This window comes from Blennius ocellaris (genome assembly GCF_963422515.1).
Source record: "Blennius ocellaris genome assembly, chromosome: 17".
Classification (NCBI taxonomy): domain Eukaryota; kingdom Metazoa; phylum Chordata; class Actinopteri; order Blenniiformes; family Blenniidae; genus Blennius; species Blennius ocellaris.
This window is the reverse complement of record NC_137666.1, coordinates 17,400,872-17,416,930: the sequence shown is the minus strand read 5'-3', so window position 1 is coordinate 17,416,930 and position 16,059 is coordinate 17,400,872. Positions and strand designations below refer to the sequence as shown.

The following is a 16,059-nucleotide window of genomic DNA, read 5'->3' as shown; positions in this document are numbered from 1 at the left end:
ATTTTGTTTTACAAAGTATAAAGTAATGAGTATCTGTTAAGGAGAATCGTATCTCACGAAGACACGAACTTTTTACATAACAACATTGGAAAAAAAATTACAATTTAAAAACAAAAAAACGCTGTTGGTGTTACTAATTTGAGTCTTACGGGATTCCGTAATACAGTGGTTACAAAAGGATTCTGGGATACTGAGTTTAATCCGGCTGGTTCGATGGACGAAAGCGGCACGTTAAACCACATTTCCCGGAATCCAATGGGCTTCATAGCGTGTCGTTGATGGACGGTGCAGGGTATGTTCTGTTTAATGTTCATAATAAAACAGTTTCAGAGGGAAAACAAGCTCCTGTCTGCAACCTAATGTTGTTTTGAATGCAGCCACTGGACAACCGGACACATGTTGCAAAGTTATGTGCAAGGAGAAAGGAAGGATTGATAGGAATTCCTTAAGAGTTTGGCAATAATGTTACTGAAATGATGAGCAGGAGAGGCGTGACATCCACAGTCAGCAGCACCTGTTTTATTAAGCAGTATTAACGCTGTTTATCTTTGTCAAGGCTATTTAGACTTATTCACCCTGGGCGGTCAACATTAGCTCGGATTGAAAGTTCTCATGGCAAAGGAAGAATGCAGCCTACAGTGGAACCAAACAGGAGACACTTCAGCAATACGAAACAGGAGAAGACCTCCATCCACTCAAGACAACAACAGACAAACTTGTGGAAATGTCTCAGGAGGTGACAGTCTGTCCTCAAATGGCTCATCGAGTCAGATACCTGACAGACAGAGTAATGAGTCCTCCAGTAAGATGCTGCTGATGTTGGTGGTGGGTTTGTCTTTCTCTACACGCCTCTACAAGATAACAGAACCTGCACACGTGTGGTGAGTAAATCTCTTTTTACAGGCCGGTTTGTAAAACTCTGCAAAGTCTCTGTCAACCAAGGGTGTCAGACACATCGTAGTTCAGCCAAATGTCTTCCTGATTGGGCTGGACCAGCTGAATAGTGGCATAGTGACCTTTACATTTAACCTTTAATGTTTTTGTTTGTTGTGGCGCATGCATTTTGGTGCAAAATGACAGAAAATCTTCTCCTCAAGCTGTTTTATTGTGAATGTTTATCATGGCAGCATCACCGGAGATCATCACAGATAAATCAGTGTTTTCCTTGATATTTTCACAATTCGTTAGGTGGTTTGTTGGGCCGGATTGGAGCCTCTCGCCGGCCCGTTTTAGCTCAAAGGCCTTATGTTTGACACCCTTGCTTTAAATTTACACTCTATTTCATTTTACTTGAAATAAAAACCTGCTCCTCACTTCAGGTGTGACTCTTCTCATAACTTCTAGTCTGTCCTGTCCTACCTTTCAGGACACCCAGGGTCACTGTACCTAATGTCAATGCTAAAAGACAATTAAAAACATAATAACAACATTAAAACAATTTTTTTTTTTAAACATCCAAGGGATTTGCAGTAAACCAAAAGCATTTAGAATGAAAATGCTTGAATGTTTCATATGTTGGCCGCGAGTAAGTTCCATGAATCTAATTTATGGATATGCACATGCAATTTGGGTGAACTCTAGGCATGTTCGTGTGACGTCTCATGATCAGGTAGGGACTGCTAAACATAGTTTGAGTGCATGAAAACAAACCCATTCAGGAATTGGATCTTGGCCCCAGTTGATGGCATTGACTTTCACCATGTTGAAAAATGTCTAATTCTCTGCTGGAACTGCTGGAACTGCGTCTCCACATAATGACTTGTTTTGGTGTTTCAGTTGGGATGAGACACACTTTGGAAAGATGGGAAGCTACTACATCAACAGGACCTTCTTTTTTGATGTCCATCCACCTCTTGGAAAAGTGAGCTCGCGAAGCCTCTTTCACGTTAACTCTCTTTTTTTTTTTAAAGCTTTTTTAGGTACAATTGTTATGGATGTACGTCACTGTCTTGCAGATGCTGATAGGTCTTGCTGGCCACTTGACTGGCTATGATGGCACGTTTCCTTTTACAAAGCCAGGAGACAAGTACGAACAGCACAACTACTGGGGGATGAGAGGGGTGAGTTTCTCTTCAAATAACCGATTACGAATTCTATTTGTATTCATACATTGAGTCTTGGTTCCAAACTGCAGTCACATGCCCTAACTGTAGGGGAACAACACATTTTGAAGCTGTCTTCGTGTTTTGTTTTGTTTTTTCTTGCAGTTTTGTGCAGTGTTGGGCTCCTTCCTCCCAATTTTTTCCTACCTCATCGTACTGGAGCTTTCTCGGTCTTCCACTGCTGCTCTCATTACGGCCATCCTCCTCATATTTGGTGAGTAAACATCCCTGGATGAAAAACATATATGCAGAAACATTTGATTTTAGGATTAGTAGCTACATCATGTAAAACATGTTTTTCATATTAATTCTTCCCATTGTCTAATTTATAAACCAGGGCAATTCTGATAACTCTTTACATAATCTGTAGAAAAATATACTGTTCAAATTCCCAAAATGTTGTTCTAAATAACATCAAGATTCAATCCAAATTCAAATCCACTTTACGTAGGGTCATATTGGATGACGCTGTTTGTGATCACTGAGCTTTGTTGACGTGACCTTCCTGACAGACACTGGCTGCATCACCATCTCGCAGTACATCCTGTTGGACCCTGTGCTCATGTTCTTCATCATGGCTGCAGTGCTGAGCACCGTCATGTTCAACCAGCAGAAACACAGGTAGGACACAACAACTCCCATCTCTGTGCGTTTGTCTTGTCTCAAAGTGTGTCACTAAGTTGATTCGAATTCAATATTTCATTTCCCGAATTATTCAATTAACCAGTCAAGATTTAGTCAGTTATTTGATTTTCACTGTATTTTCACCAAACGTTGCTTTCTAGGGCATATTTTTCTCGTTGTTTATTTATTTTTTTCTCAGAATAGTACATTATTCTCAAATTCATCTGCACATTTTGATGTGCTTTTTGTATATGTCCTCCCATTATCAGCAAAATCCCATCTGCTTTGACTGGCCAATTTTCCAACGTTTTGTTTTTTTTGCGGAAAAGTTTTTGCAAATTGTTGACAAATGTCATAGCACACTATTCCCGAATTTTGATGTGCTTTTTCAGTACATGTGCTCCAATCAGTGGAGGAAAGAGAAGGGGGAAAAAAATCATAGGTCCCACATATGATTTTTGTATTTGCACTTAGTAGTCTCTTGAAAATGCAAACACGCATAATAATCGGGATTGTCTTCTGATTTTAGACCCTTCTCTTCCCCCTGGTGGCTCTGGCTGGTACTGACTGGCGTAAGCCTTGCTGGAGCTTTGGGGGTGAAGTTTGTGGGTCTGTTTGTCATCCTGCTGGTGGGTCTGAACACCGTTGGGGACCTCTGGAGGCTTCTGGGAGATCTGAGTCTCTCTCTGGTAAACGGCAGCATATTTCTAATGATAATCTGAACGTGTAGAAAAACCACAGTCGCAGTTTCCTAATCATCTTTTCCGCCAGCAGATGGACATCGCAGCTCATTTCCTGGCTCGGGTGTTTGGACTCATCGTGGTTCCTCTCTTTCTTTATGTTACAATATTTGCAGTTCACTTCGTGGTGCTGAACAAAAGGTAGGAGTGTGTGTTTGTAGCTGGACTGGCAGGATCACATCATCCGCCGTGTCAGCGTTTGATTAGTCACAGTTGTTTCCTCTCGCCAGCGGACCAGGAGACGGTTTCTTCAGCTCGGCCTTCCAGTCCCGCCTGATCGGGAACAACCTACACAACGCGTCCATGCCCGAGTGTGAGTCCCCGTCTAAATCAAACCAAATGTTACCACAGCTGTGTTTACGAAAACAGTAAAAACCAAGGTGGAAAAAGAGGTCAAAGAGGAACGCAGACGTTCCTCGTGTGTGTGAAGACCGATGGGCTGCCACCACTGCTTACATTTCACTCTCTCCAATCAGCAACATGACTGAATTTTATTTTAAACCAGACCCTTTATCCCCAGTGTTAACGGGGTTTTTTTTGCCTCGCTTCCTTCAAGAAGCCCTTTCATCTCCTTGCTTTCCTCATGCAGATCTGGCGTACGGCTCCACCATCACAGTGAAAAACCTGCGTATCGCTGGAGGCTACCTGCACTCTCACTGGCACTTATACCCCGAAGGAGTGGGAGCAAAGCAGCAGCAGGTCAAGCTACGCCGACATGTAGCAAATATTTACGTAATCTGTGCGACATTTCTTTGGTGAAAGTAGACGTCTTCTCGAATGTGTGCTCACAGGTGACAGCGTACCTCCATAAAGACTACAACAACCTGTGGCTGGTTAACAGACAAGATAATAACTGTGAGCAATGCTGCTTCACTTGCTGTGACGTCGCGTCGTGTTGCTATACGATCTCATTGTGTGTATCTGCTTCTTTGCAGCTCAGACCGAGAGTCCTGATTTGGTTCGACATGGTGACATTATCCGGCTGGAGCATAAAGAGTAATCACACTACTGCACAGAAATTAATAATAATGTCCAAGTTTAAAACCATTCACTGATTTTCACCTGTATTCTTGTCCAGAACAACACGTAACCTTCACAGTCACCTCCATGAAGCTCCTCTGACCAGGAAGCACTTCCAGGTTACAGGATATGGGATTGTAGGTGCACTTGTTATAAGTATCTACGTTAGAAACGTCAATAATAACCCCCTCCTGCTGATAATCTTATTTTCCTCTTCATAGAACGGCACAGGCGACGCAAACGACTTGTGGCAGGTGGAGGTGTGTGGCGGCAAGAAGGGCGACCTGGTGAAGGTGCTGCGGAGCAAAGTCCGCTTTTTACATCGAGCCACCGGCTGCGTGCTTTACTCTTCTGGCAAAACCCTTCCGAAGTGGTAAAAGCCTCTTCATTTCCGTCACAGATTTGTTCTGTGCCTGAGGAGTGAAAACACATGGATGTTTGTTTGTGTCCAGGGGCTGGGAGCAGGTCGAAGTGACCTGCAGTCCCTACCTGAAGGAGACGCCGAGCTCTCAGTGGAACATCGAGGATCACATCAATCCCAAACGTATGGTCGTCACATTCCTCTTCCTGTTAACAGTCGTTGAATCTGGAGCGTGAGCTAACACGCTGCGTTTACCTGTGCAGTGCCCAACATCAGCCTGTCTGTGCTGAAGCCACATTTTCTGGAGATACTAGTGGAGTCGCACATTGTTATGATCAGAGTGAGTAACTATAAAGTAGTGAAGATGCCTTTTAATCTGAGCCGAATTTTGATCATTTATTCATCTGAATGACTCTTTAAAGGGTAATAGTGGCTTGAAACCCAAAGACAATGAGATGAACTCCAAGCCGTGGCACTGGCCCATCAACTACCAGGTGGGTTTACTTTTGTGAAACTCAATTTCGATGCATTGCTACTTTTAATTACCAATGTAATTGGCTGATTCTTTGCAGGGACTGAGATTTTCAGGAGTGAATGAGACGGAGTATCGTGTTTACTTGCTGGGAAATCCTGTAAGTACACCGTGACGCAGTGAAAAGCAGAACATATAGGAGAATATAGCTAAAAACTGTGGTCTGAATTTGAACAGTGTGAAGAGTTCACAAGGTGAACTGAGATAATCTAACAGGAAATAAAAATAGAAATCACTGTTGCAAACACCTACAGCGACTGACAACCAATAGAAATGCAGATAAAAAGTTGTGAGAGCATGATCCTTTCCACATTCTACTTCCTGTCAGACCTGAGTTTATGAATTTCATGAGTCTCTAACTAATGACCTTGATGGAAATGCTGTCATTCAAGGTGGTCTGGTGGCTGAATCTGGCCAGTTTGGGCTTGTACCTCATCATGGTGTCCGTGGCGTCCGTCGCCATCCAAAGAGGTTTCACATTAACCCCAAGAAGACGAGGTGCGACTGCTGAAATACGGCCTTACTGCACATGGCTCCAGCTACAATTCAAAGGCTTTTATTTTGTGCTTCTTCGTGTGTTTCAGAGCATTCCTCTGTGCTTATGAGGGGAGGAGGTCTGTTGTTCCTGGGCTGGCTGCTACACTATGCACCTTTCTACACTATGGGACGAGTTCTCTACTATCATCACTACTTCCCTGCGATGCTCTTCAGCAGCATGCTCACAGGTACCACACCTCACTGCACTTTGTGCTTTGCCAATATAACGAACAGCCGTTTTCAAACCGTGAGGTTTAAGTCTGACATTAGACGTAAATGTTAGTTATGCAGAAGTGGCAATAGCATACTTGTTCCTTGCTTAAGTGGAGGGATGATATAAATTGTAAATTAGCCTAAATGTGAATAAACTGTAGTTTTGGGGGGTTTATATGTTAATAGTGTATTTTCATCTCTTGATACAAATTGTAAAGTGAATTATCATGAGAGGGATCAACATGAGTTGTGAACACCCAGAGTTTCCCTCTGGCATTAATAAACTATTTCTATTTTATTCCACTGAAGCGGCTTTAGTTCGTATCAGCAGTTTTTGGTAGGAACAATCTGGCTTAGATCTTCCAGACTCTTCATGTAATCCCACACAGACAATCACTTCCAGGACGCCTTGTTCTTCTTTAGCACTTGTTTTATATTTGAGGCCAATTGGACTCCTTCCTTCTTCTATTCCACCGCCTCAAAACTTTTGCACGGGAGTGAATCTTGATCTGAAGCAAAAGTGTGACAAAAAAGAAAGGAGGATCAATCATTTGTTTGTTTGCTGAAGGAATCACGTTGGACGTCCTGTTGAAAAATGCGGACCTGCTCCTCCGCCTGCCGTTCTGCGACCGGCTGCAGAGAGTGAGCCAGACCGTGCTTCTGCTCAGTGTCCTTTACAGGTGGGCTTACTTACACTGTCACGCATTCCTGATACAATATATTGAGTTAAACAATGACAAAGGGTCTGTTTAGTTTCCGTCTACTCAACCTTAACAGCCCAGGTTGATCTCAGTAGAGCCAAAGCAGAACAAGGAAATTATGACACATTTTTCTTCACTTTAGTATGAAAAAAATGTGATTACATTTTACAAGATGTTCACTTTTAATGAGCTCTATTTGACCTGAAATAAACAACTTCAGATGTATCAATAAATCTGTATCAATCGTAAATCTGGTGCAATGTTTGCCTCCAGAACAGTCCTGGAAATCTCCTGCACAGTAATCAACTCTACAACGAAGAAATCATCTGTTCAGCATTTTAAATTCCAAAGTGGTGAAATATTTCACACTGGTTTTCCACTAAAATGCCTTCCTTTACCACGATCAACAGTCTGCAAACAATCAGAATTCATTTAAATTCCTCAGACCGAAGGAACAAAACATTCATACACATGAAGCTGGATCCAGGAATTCGTCATTTAATAAACTAATGGGAAGTGATACACTGATATTTTGATGAAATATCACTTAGCAGAACTGTGGTTAATTATTTTCTGCTGATTTTTCCAAAATGCTGTTGAATATCTCTGCTGTGGGGTGAATTATGGATGTAATGAGAAGTAGCATTGAGAAATGATTCAGCGACATATTTGGATTTAAGTCTCTTTTGCTCTCCTGTAAATAGAATGTGAGGATTGAAAGTGTTATCATTATTTGTCATTTATCTTCATTTTAAACGTCATTCTGCTTTAAAAGCAGGGTTTAGAGGAAGCCAAACCATTTCTCTGTGTTGTAGCTCCATATTAAACAAACAAGCATGAGTTGTTTTGATCTTAATCTGCTGTCCAGTTATCTGATGACTTTGAAATCCCAATTTATTTATTTTTTGGCATTGCAATGTAGAAAATATTAAAAGGGTCTGATTTGAGGACCGAGAGTTCAATATTTCCAAAGTGAGAGAAAAACATGTGACAGTGTATTTTTGTTACTTTGACAGTAAGAACAATGTTCAAAACCTCATAACCACACCTCTTTCCGTATCTTTGACTTTGACTTGTAATGCTGCGATGAGGAGCTCTCGAGCACTGAGGCAGCTGGAAAGCAACATAACTCCCATAAACAAGCAGAAAATAAACTGATTTCTTTGTATTTTTTGCTGCAAATGAATATTGTCAAATAGTCCAAATGACTCAGTCTTAAAAGTCTCTTTTCAATCCTTTTTAAAACACTGTCTTCCATTTCACCATTCTCTCTATTGTCAGTTTCTACCTGTTTCACCCACTCTCCTACGGCATGACGGGTCCTCTGTCCCACGAGCCAGGCAGCACCATGGCTGGACTGAAGTGGATGGAGTCCTGGGAGTTCTAGTCCGCTCTGCATGAAGACAACATTTAAGATGTGCACCGGTATTAGAGACTTGAATCAAACATTTCATGAACTTTTCACTGTCGAGCTATTTATAGAGCTATTGTGCTAGCAAAAGTACTGATGTGTATGAGTAGAGGATTTGTGTGTGTGTGCGTGTGTGCGTGTGTGCGTGCGTGCGTGCGTGCGTGCGTGTGTGTGTGAGAGAGATTTGTATATGTGTGATACCGTTTCTATACATTGAATGTGTAGAAACTACAAGGACCTTTAAATGTCCCAGGTGAGCCTCCAACTGGATATCTGCTCTTTATGTCCACGATGCTTACTTAATCTTTACAAGATTGAACCTGCCAGTCTATACAGAGGGCAAAAAAACCCGCAATATTGTGCAAAGTTCTCTTAAACCTGCAAAACACCGGCTGAGTGAGAGGTCTGTCTGAAGCAGAGGTGAAGACAAAGACATTTACAGGTACTTTAAGTCACACACACATGAAACAGATTATACACACTGACTCGGTGCACTAGCAATGTTCGCAACATAGAAATACACACAAATGGAAATGCACACTCAAAATACATGCATGTACAAGTTATTTTCTACTACAGTAGTACAAGTAGTTTTCACAGCTGCATCTTTACTTGTTCCAGGTATTTATGCCAGAGTATTTTCACAATGTGTTGTCAAATATAGAGTGTTACACAAAAGTGGACCTGAGCCCCTGCACGCGAGAGCCAGAATAAAGAAGAGGACTAAGAATCACCCAGAAACCTTAATTCTTAACATAAGTTTCATCCTGGATGTAGCGTGTACTGTATTCCATCAGAATGAGCTAACGTGCCTTAAAGCATCTAAAGAAAGTGAGTCTTTCTATGCTAAATGTCCCTGGATGTCAGATTTAAAAGGCACAGACTGTCTGACTGTATTCTTATGTGTCATTGTCCAGGTCTATTTCGTGAATTTAGCTCTTACTGGCTTTTCTTTTCACTGTCCAACACTCCTTGTCTTAGTGTTTACATTTCAGTGCGATCAATAAACTGATATTCTTGTACTCTTGTGTTGTTGTTTTTTCGTACCACATGCACTTCACCGTTTGGGTGAAGACATTGGAGGTACCAAAAAATGTTAGAAAACATTCCTATTGATGTTTCTCCACACATTAATAGGAAGTGTTCCAATCTTATATGTGCATTTTCAATGAAGTTTCAGAATCTTCAAGTGCATAATTTCCTTAAACCTGGGATCTGTACCTAAAGCTGGTGCCCACTGCTGGCACAGTCCTCTCAATGTTGGCTAATTTAGCTTTCCGGAAGAACACAAAACTAGCACATTCGTTTCTCAAATTATGTCGGTTCAGTTCAAATATATTATTATATTTTATATTACTGTTATTGTTTTTAATTATTATTATTATTATAGATCACATTCTTTTGCTACTTTTTTTTATTATTGTCAACTCGCTGCTGGAACAATGTGAATTTAAATGCAAATTTGATTAGACTGAGCTTATCTAATCAACTTATTACCGTTTAATAACAAAAAACTAACTAGTAGCACCAGATCAACTTATTTTTTCATATATGTTGAATAATAATCGAGTCATGGAAAGCCCATGACAGCAATAATGTTCATATTTTATTTCTATTGAATAAAATAAAAATATACATTGATTTTTTTTACTACGAGAAATATTCTTGAAAAAACATGTGATACGTCTTCCCTTCAAATTATTACTATTTTTGTCATTATCGTGAACATTCTTCTTCTTCCTATTATTATTATTATTATTATTACTCGCCAGTTCTGATGTCAGTTGGGAACAGAGGCCTCCAGCGGCGCGTTTGAGAACTACACGGACATGCGTGAATTGCTGCGGTTGGCTGTCGTGGATCACGTGATCATTCTGAAGATGGCGTCTCCAAATGGAGGTAAATTCTAATTCCTTACGCTGCTCCGCCGTGTATAAACTATGAATTGTGTGCCGGAGGCGGACTACATCGATAACGTACACAGCGGTGCATTAGCGCAACGCCGGGAGGCCACGGGATGTGTCCGTTGGAGCTGTACTGCGGCTGTTTGTGGGTGTTTTTCGGGAGGCTCCAGCCCTCCTCCCTCGCCCCTGTGTTGTGTTGTGTTGTGTCCACAGTGCAGACAGCTGAGGAGACCGCAGGGTTCAACCTGCGGCACAGCCTGAAACATCCTCAAACACTGACATCCATCTGTGTGCCGACCAATAATACATTTAATACCTTCTCTCAGAAGGGGTTTGCTCAAGGAAATTACGGACTAAAGCATCTCCACATAAGATTTGCTGTGTTCTTCATCATCGATGGTCTAACGCGTTTATGACCGACACACATATATGTTATTAATATACACCCTTTCAGTTAGTACAGATTGATCAACCTACTCCCAGTCATGCTAAATCTGTGACACAGTCATATGGTGTTATTATACTGTTATGTTTTAATGTCAGAGTGAGTTCTCTAATCTTACATTCTGCTTCACCCATGCATCTGATTTGCATAAAATTAGAACACTCGTGATTGTCATACTTCAGAGAACTATTTAAAGCCTTTATTGTCATAAATAAAGCAAACTTGTCTTATAAGGGCTACTCAGTGGTGTAGTGGTTGTCTCTCTCACCTCACAGTGAGAAAAACATGGGTTCTTTCTGTTCTTTCTGAATATTCATGGTTATTTTCATCGTGCTCTGATTTCAACCCACAGTCAGTCAGTTACCTTAAGTTGGACTTCGATGTGAGTGATTCATTGTTTTTTTTAGTCCAGGGGTGTCAAACCCATTTTAATTCAGGAGCAACATCCAGCCCAATCCTTCTTAAGCGATCCAGACCCATAAAACCGTACCATAACGTCCTTCATATTTATACTTTGAAGTTTTCCCTTCTTCTGGCGCAGAGTGTACATGATAGAATTGTTGATATTTTCCCAAAAACCAAACAATTATTCCAGAAAATTACTACAATCTCACCTATAGTCAATTTTAATGAAACCTTCTGGTGTAAAATACAGTTTTTTGACAGTGGGAGGAAACCGGAGTACCCGGAGGAAAGCCGTGCACACACTGGAAGAACATGGAACCTCCACAAAGAAAGTCCCAGCCAGTATTTGCACCCATGACATTGTTAGTGTGAAGCTGAAATGCTACCCGCTGCTGAAAAGAGTTATTTGGAAGTTCGAATCAAAGACATAAATGTCTTCTTCAGGATCTGTATTTATTGAAAATCCTATCTCTATCACAAGACTCACAAGATTATTTTCAGCTCAGTTTTGATATTTAGACATCATTAAGAAACATTGATTTTCCTTGGTGAGAAACAGTTATATAAGCGGCACGGTGGAGCAGTGGTGAGCACTCTCGCCCCACAGCAAGAAGGTCAAAATTAGATTATGTTGTACATTTCTTTCTTGATCATTTTGAATTATTATATCCTCACTTTGGTTTCATGTCTTCTGGATGTCAGTTCATGTTCATGTTGTTTGGACTCATCACTAAATTTAGAAGCCTTACGGACGACTCACAGGTTCCCTGCTTGGGGGGGGCACACCCGAGTGCATCGTGTTGGCTAAGCCTGGTGTCGAGTTACCATCTATATTCCCCTGTGACTGCTGCTACAAGAATATTGTCTGATTCTGCCTGTCTCTGAATCCAGTGTCAATCCACTAGGAATTGGATTGTTTTTGCCAATAATAATAAATGTGTTTATTGTATGTCGATTGACAGGTGATGATTTTGAGTCCTCTCTGCTGAGTTTCGAGAAGTTGGACAGAGCGTCGCCAGACTTGTGGCCAGAGCAGCGTGAGTTCCTCTCTTTGCTCTTCTGTCTGGCCCACAAATGACTTCTGCTTGTATTTACTGCTACGGTTTCTCACACAGTGCCCGGAGTTGCCGAATTTGCTGCATCTTGTAAAAACGTGAGTTGAGATTTACTCCGGCGAGCTTTGATTTACAAACTGCTTAATTAAACAGGCCGTTGTATACGGGCAGGATCAGTGCATCCGTTACGAGCTGTCCACTCAAACTTTATTTGTGTCTGCGCCGCAGCCCATCACAAATTCGCCACCAAAGTGGATGGCTGAACTAGAGACTGAAGACATTGAAATGTTGAAAGGTATGTGGAAACAACAAACACACAGCGTGTTAACCTGAAGCTACGCTCATTAAAGAAAGGAATATTGGAGCAGGTGTGGACAAAAACACGTATACGCCGTATATATATAATCCGATCAAATTGGATGAGAGTGGTTGAGCGGTTGAGGTTTTCCTGATGAGTCTCGCTCCCATCCTGCAGAGCTCGGGAGTCTGACCACGGCCAACCTGATGGAAAAGGTCAAAGGACTTCAGAATCTCGCCTACCAGCTGGGCTCAGAGGAGTGTAAGTAGGACAAAGACACAAACGCTGCGGCGCAGCACATGTGCTTGTTTCCTTTCTGATCCCTGGAGCGACGTTAAGATGAACAGGTGACACACGAAACAGTAATTCAGGTAAGTCAGGAGTGTCAAACAACAAGGCCACAGGACACGAGTACCATGAGGTCATCTGGATGAGAAAATAAAAAAAAGATTGTGACTATGTTTTTAGAAGGTATCCAGAGAGAATTTTAGCCTATTTAGAGGTTTTTAGACTATAATTCGACAAATATAGCATCATTTTGGGCAGTTTTGCACTTTCCAATAGATTGTTATTACATATTTAATTTAAAATTGTGTTTTTAGGACTAAATCTAAAGTCAAACATTAGGCTTGTGGGCCGCGCCATGCTGTGAGGGTGCGTTTGTAAAAACATGCATAATGCAACACCATTAGGAGACGTTTTTGAACGTTTCACAGTATTTTGCACCAGAAGGTTTCATTAAAATAATATTTATGTGGAGATTGTAGTCATTTTCAGTAGTAACTGTTTGGTTTTTGTGAAACTAGAAACACGTTTGTCGTGCATACTCTGCGCAACAACAAAGGACAACTTTAAAGCAAGTTTAAATTTATAGGTTATTATGGCACTAGTTTACTGATCCTGTCCACTCGAGATGAAGTTGATCTGCATGTCTTATGTTTCACAGATGAGATTAATGAGAACCCTCTCCAGATCGGTCTGATGCGACCACTAGATGGAGCTCATAGCATTTCTCTATTTGCTTCTGCATCTGAACGCATAGACCTCAGAGCAGCTCTGAACTCCCACATTCAAAACCTCTTCACTGACTTCACACAGGCTGTTGGGGTTTTGTTGGGAGACACAATAGAAAATGCAAAAAAATTGCAATTTGACGTCAACCCTCCGGTCGAACGGCAAAAATAAACTGACCTTAAGGTCTTCAAATAATGGATTTCGGACAATCTTGTTAAATGGAAAAGGTAAGAAATAAGGGCACGCCTGCAACAAAAGCCCCAGCATTTGATGGATGCAAAATCTATTTTTTAATCCATTCCACACAGCCCCCATTGTCATAATCCTTGTGGAGTGTGGATTAGAGAGACGTCCCTAAGTGCTCATATTTCCCTAAGAGAAAAATGGGTATTAATTTTTATAGTGGAAAACCACACAAGTAATGAAGAATTGTGATGGTACCCACCCCTAAAGCTTTTCTATCCGATGGGATAGAGCCTATAAATAAAAATACATGGAGGGTTTGCTCTCTTGAGTTGGTTGCATTTCAGTAACATGCCTGTTGTGGGGAGAAAGTGATGCGACGGTGTATATAAATCCTTGTTAATTCAACCAAAATTAACTCGCGTGATTTCAATATTAAGGATATGCAGCAATTTGACAAGCGATGGATATCTAAGCAGACACAGCATGCATAATAATAACCGACCGAACAGGAGCATGTGCTCATGTTTTGTGTTTATGTCTTAATCTTGCCGCCCAGATTTTTCCGAAAGCTGGATAAGCGTGTAATCTTGCTGATATAAAGATGTTTGCTGTCATAAATGTGGGACTGCGGGCCCCTTTTTGCAGTCGTGTCATGTACCTGGAGATGACGGGACACAATGATGGTTATTATTGGTGTCAGAGCAGCCCTGTAATCGGTGCCTGTTTAATGCTCTCTGGTTTAATTTTCTCCTTTTCCTGGCTGTCAGGGGAGGCCTTGTAAATCTCAGCTACTTTTTCATCATGTTTGTGCACTCTTCAGTGCCCATAAACACACTCCGCAGAGGCATGGCAGAGCGAGGGCAGGGGACAGGATTTACTGCCCCTCCCCCTTCAACATGTGGACCATTAAAAGAGGGAGCGGGTTAATGGGCAGAGGACAATCAAGCGGCGAAAAGTCACCCGCCCGCCACTGCAGCGAGGGCCTGAGCTCCAGGTTCTCTCAAGCCCACAAGCACACCTGAGCAGCGGATTCCTGCTTTGTGCTCTCGCTTTTAGTGCATGTGTGTTAAGCTGGACGCTCCCCCGCTGCTCCATCCCTAACCCCCCCCCCCCCCCCCCCCCCCCCCCCCACCCCTCCAACCCCCAACCCCCCAATATGGCTGCATGATGCTGGCCCAGTTGGTCCCCACGGGGCCGGACGCGTGCCTCCTCACCAGGCCCCAGCTGTTCCTCCGCCCCGTGATGAATACCCCCTGTCGTGGGCCGCTGAGCGTGGGCATCAAGCCCACGGTCTCAGGGGAGAGCCGAGGACTCTGATAAGTGCTGTTATTGGAGGTAATTGAAAGCTGAGTGTTCCTCTGGGATCCAGTGGCAGAGCGACTGAGACGGCTGGTGACATGGCGGCTGCTCGCACTGCTCACACTTCTGACTTCTGGCAAAATAGGATCTTCTATGGCGTCACAGACTTAAAAAAAATACAATTTCTCTTTGTTGCATTTAACTGGTAAAAAAAAAAAAAATTCGCTTTTAGAAATGAATGTGTGTTGTAAGTTTTACAAAGTGTCGATGCTTTTTGGTCAGATGCAAACATTTGGCTTTACTCAGATCCAACTTTCACTCTGTGTGTCTGCAGCTTTATTCCAGGCTGGATTATGACACTGACAACATATTTGGTGTGAAAACAGAAAGTCTCCTCTTCTGAGTCTGATTCTGCAGGGGTTTTTTCTGTTTTGTCTTTCTTCCATCTACTCTGCTTGCTCATGTGGAATTTGTTTTTGTTTTTTTCTCAGTACATGTGTCTTGAAATGACCGTGTTGTATATGACGCTATAGAAATAGAATAGACTTGAATCAAAAGGTAGTGTTTACATGTCTTTTTTTCCTTAGATCTGATGAAAAGACAAACAAAACTGCCAAACATTTACTCAGTGACAGAAATTAAATACTGGGTGCGTTTTTGTTGTTGTTTTGTTTTGTTTTTTACATATTTGGACATTGATATTTAATCAAAATTTTAATAATACTGAAAAAATATTATGCAAATAAACTAAACAGAAGAAGGTCATCAGAAAGACGATTGTAGCAGCTTATGAGTCTACAAAGTGATTTAAAAAGATCTTCAAAACAATCTGAAGTCAGTTATCTCAGCCACAGGGGGTGTATCTAGCGACTGGACGGTAGGGTGTCCTAACTTTTTAATTTTTATTGTTTACCTGCAATTAAATCACTTTTTTTTTTTCCCAGAGATGAATAAAAACAAGATTAGACATCGATATGTGAACATTTCTTGATAAAGAACTGAGCATTTAATGGGGTGTCGTCATGTTTTCCACATGACTGGAGCTGATACGACACTTCTCGAGTCTTTTAACCGTCCTCGTCAACCTGCTCGTTTGCTGATTCCGATTCCCACAGTGTAACTCGGGATTGTCTTGCGCAGACCAAGTGTAAAGAAGAGTTTGAGCGTGTCCTGGCTGTTGCGACCACCTGTTGTGGCACCTGTGGCAGCCCG

At 41.8% G+C, this 16,059-nt stretch overlaps 2 protein-coding genes across 2 annotated transcripts in view; both read left to right on the top strand.

The window, feature by feature from the left end:
* The first annotated feature begins 277 nt into the window (after positions 1-277).
* Positions 278-9,149, top strand: pomt2 (protein-O-mannosyltransferase 2). Its single transcript, XM_080513135.1, has 22 exons — positions 278-292; positions 557-881; positions 1,777-1,861; positions 1,956-2,060; positions 2,208-2,316; positions 2,615-2,723; positions 3,256-3,415; positions 3,501-3,607; positions 3,697-3,779; positions 4,056-4,165; positions 4,258-4,321; positions 4,402-4,462; positions 4,545-4,623; positions 4,708-4,859; positions 4,939-5,030; positions 5,111-5,187; positions 5,270-5,341; positions 5,420-5,479; positions 5,772-5,877; positions 5,964-6,104; positions 6,698-6,809; positions 8,112-9,149. Exons 2-22 carry the CDS (start codon positions 613-615, stop codon positions 8,215-8,217), a joined length of 2,259 nt encoding a protein of 752 aa, XP_080369261.1. The 5' UTR covers positions 278-292; positions 557-612; the 3' UTR covers positions 8,218-9,149.
* Positions 9,150-10,094: 945 nt separating this feature from the next.
* lin52 (lin-52 DREAM MuvB core complex component) overlaps positions 10,095-16,059 on the top strand; it is an 11,808-nt gene continuing 5,843 nt past the window's right edge. The window contains exons 1-5 of the mRNA XM_080512316.1: positions 10,095-10,140; positions 11,958-12,032; positions 12,111-12,148; positions 12,279-12,345; positions 12,526-12,609. Of these exons, the coding sequence (XP_080368442.1) occupies positions 10,122-10,140; positions 11,958-12,032; positions 12,111-12,148; positions 12,279-12,345; positions 12,526-12,609 (283 nt within the window). The 5' untranslated portion in view covers positions 10,095-10,121. The remainder of the gene's footprint in view (positions 10,141-11,957; positions 12,033-12,110; positions 12,149-12,278; positions 12,346-12,525; positions 12,610-16,059) is intronic.

What these genes read in the sequence shown, in the direction of transcription:
- pomt2 (XM_080513135.1), top strand. Translation starts at nt 613, where the DNA reads ATGGCAAAGGAAGAATGCAGCCTACAGTGGAACCAAACAGGAGACACT. An exon ending in TTCAACCAGCAGAAACACAG is followed by an intron (nt 2,724 to 3,255) that starts GTAGGACACAAC and finishes TTCTGATTTTAG; the next exon opens with ACCCTTCTCTTCCCCCTGGT. An exon ending in ACTGGCCCATCAACTACCAG is followed by an intron (nt 5,342 to 5,419) that starts GTGGGTTTACTT and finishes GATTCTTTGCAG; the next exon opens with GGACTGAGATTTTCAGGAGT.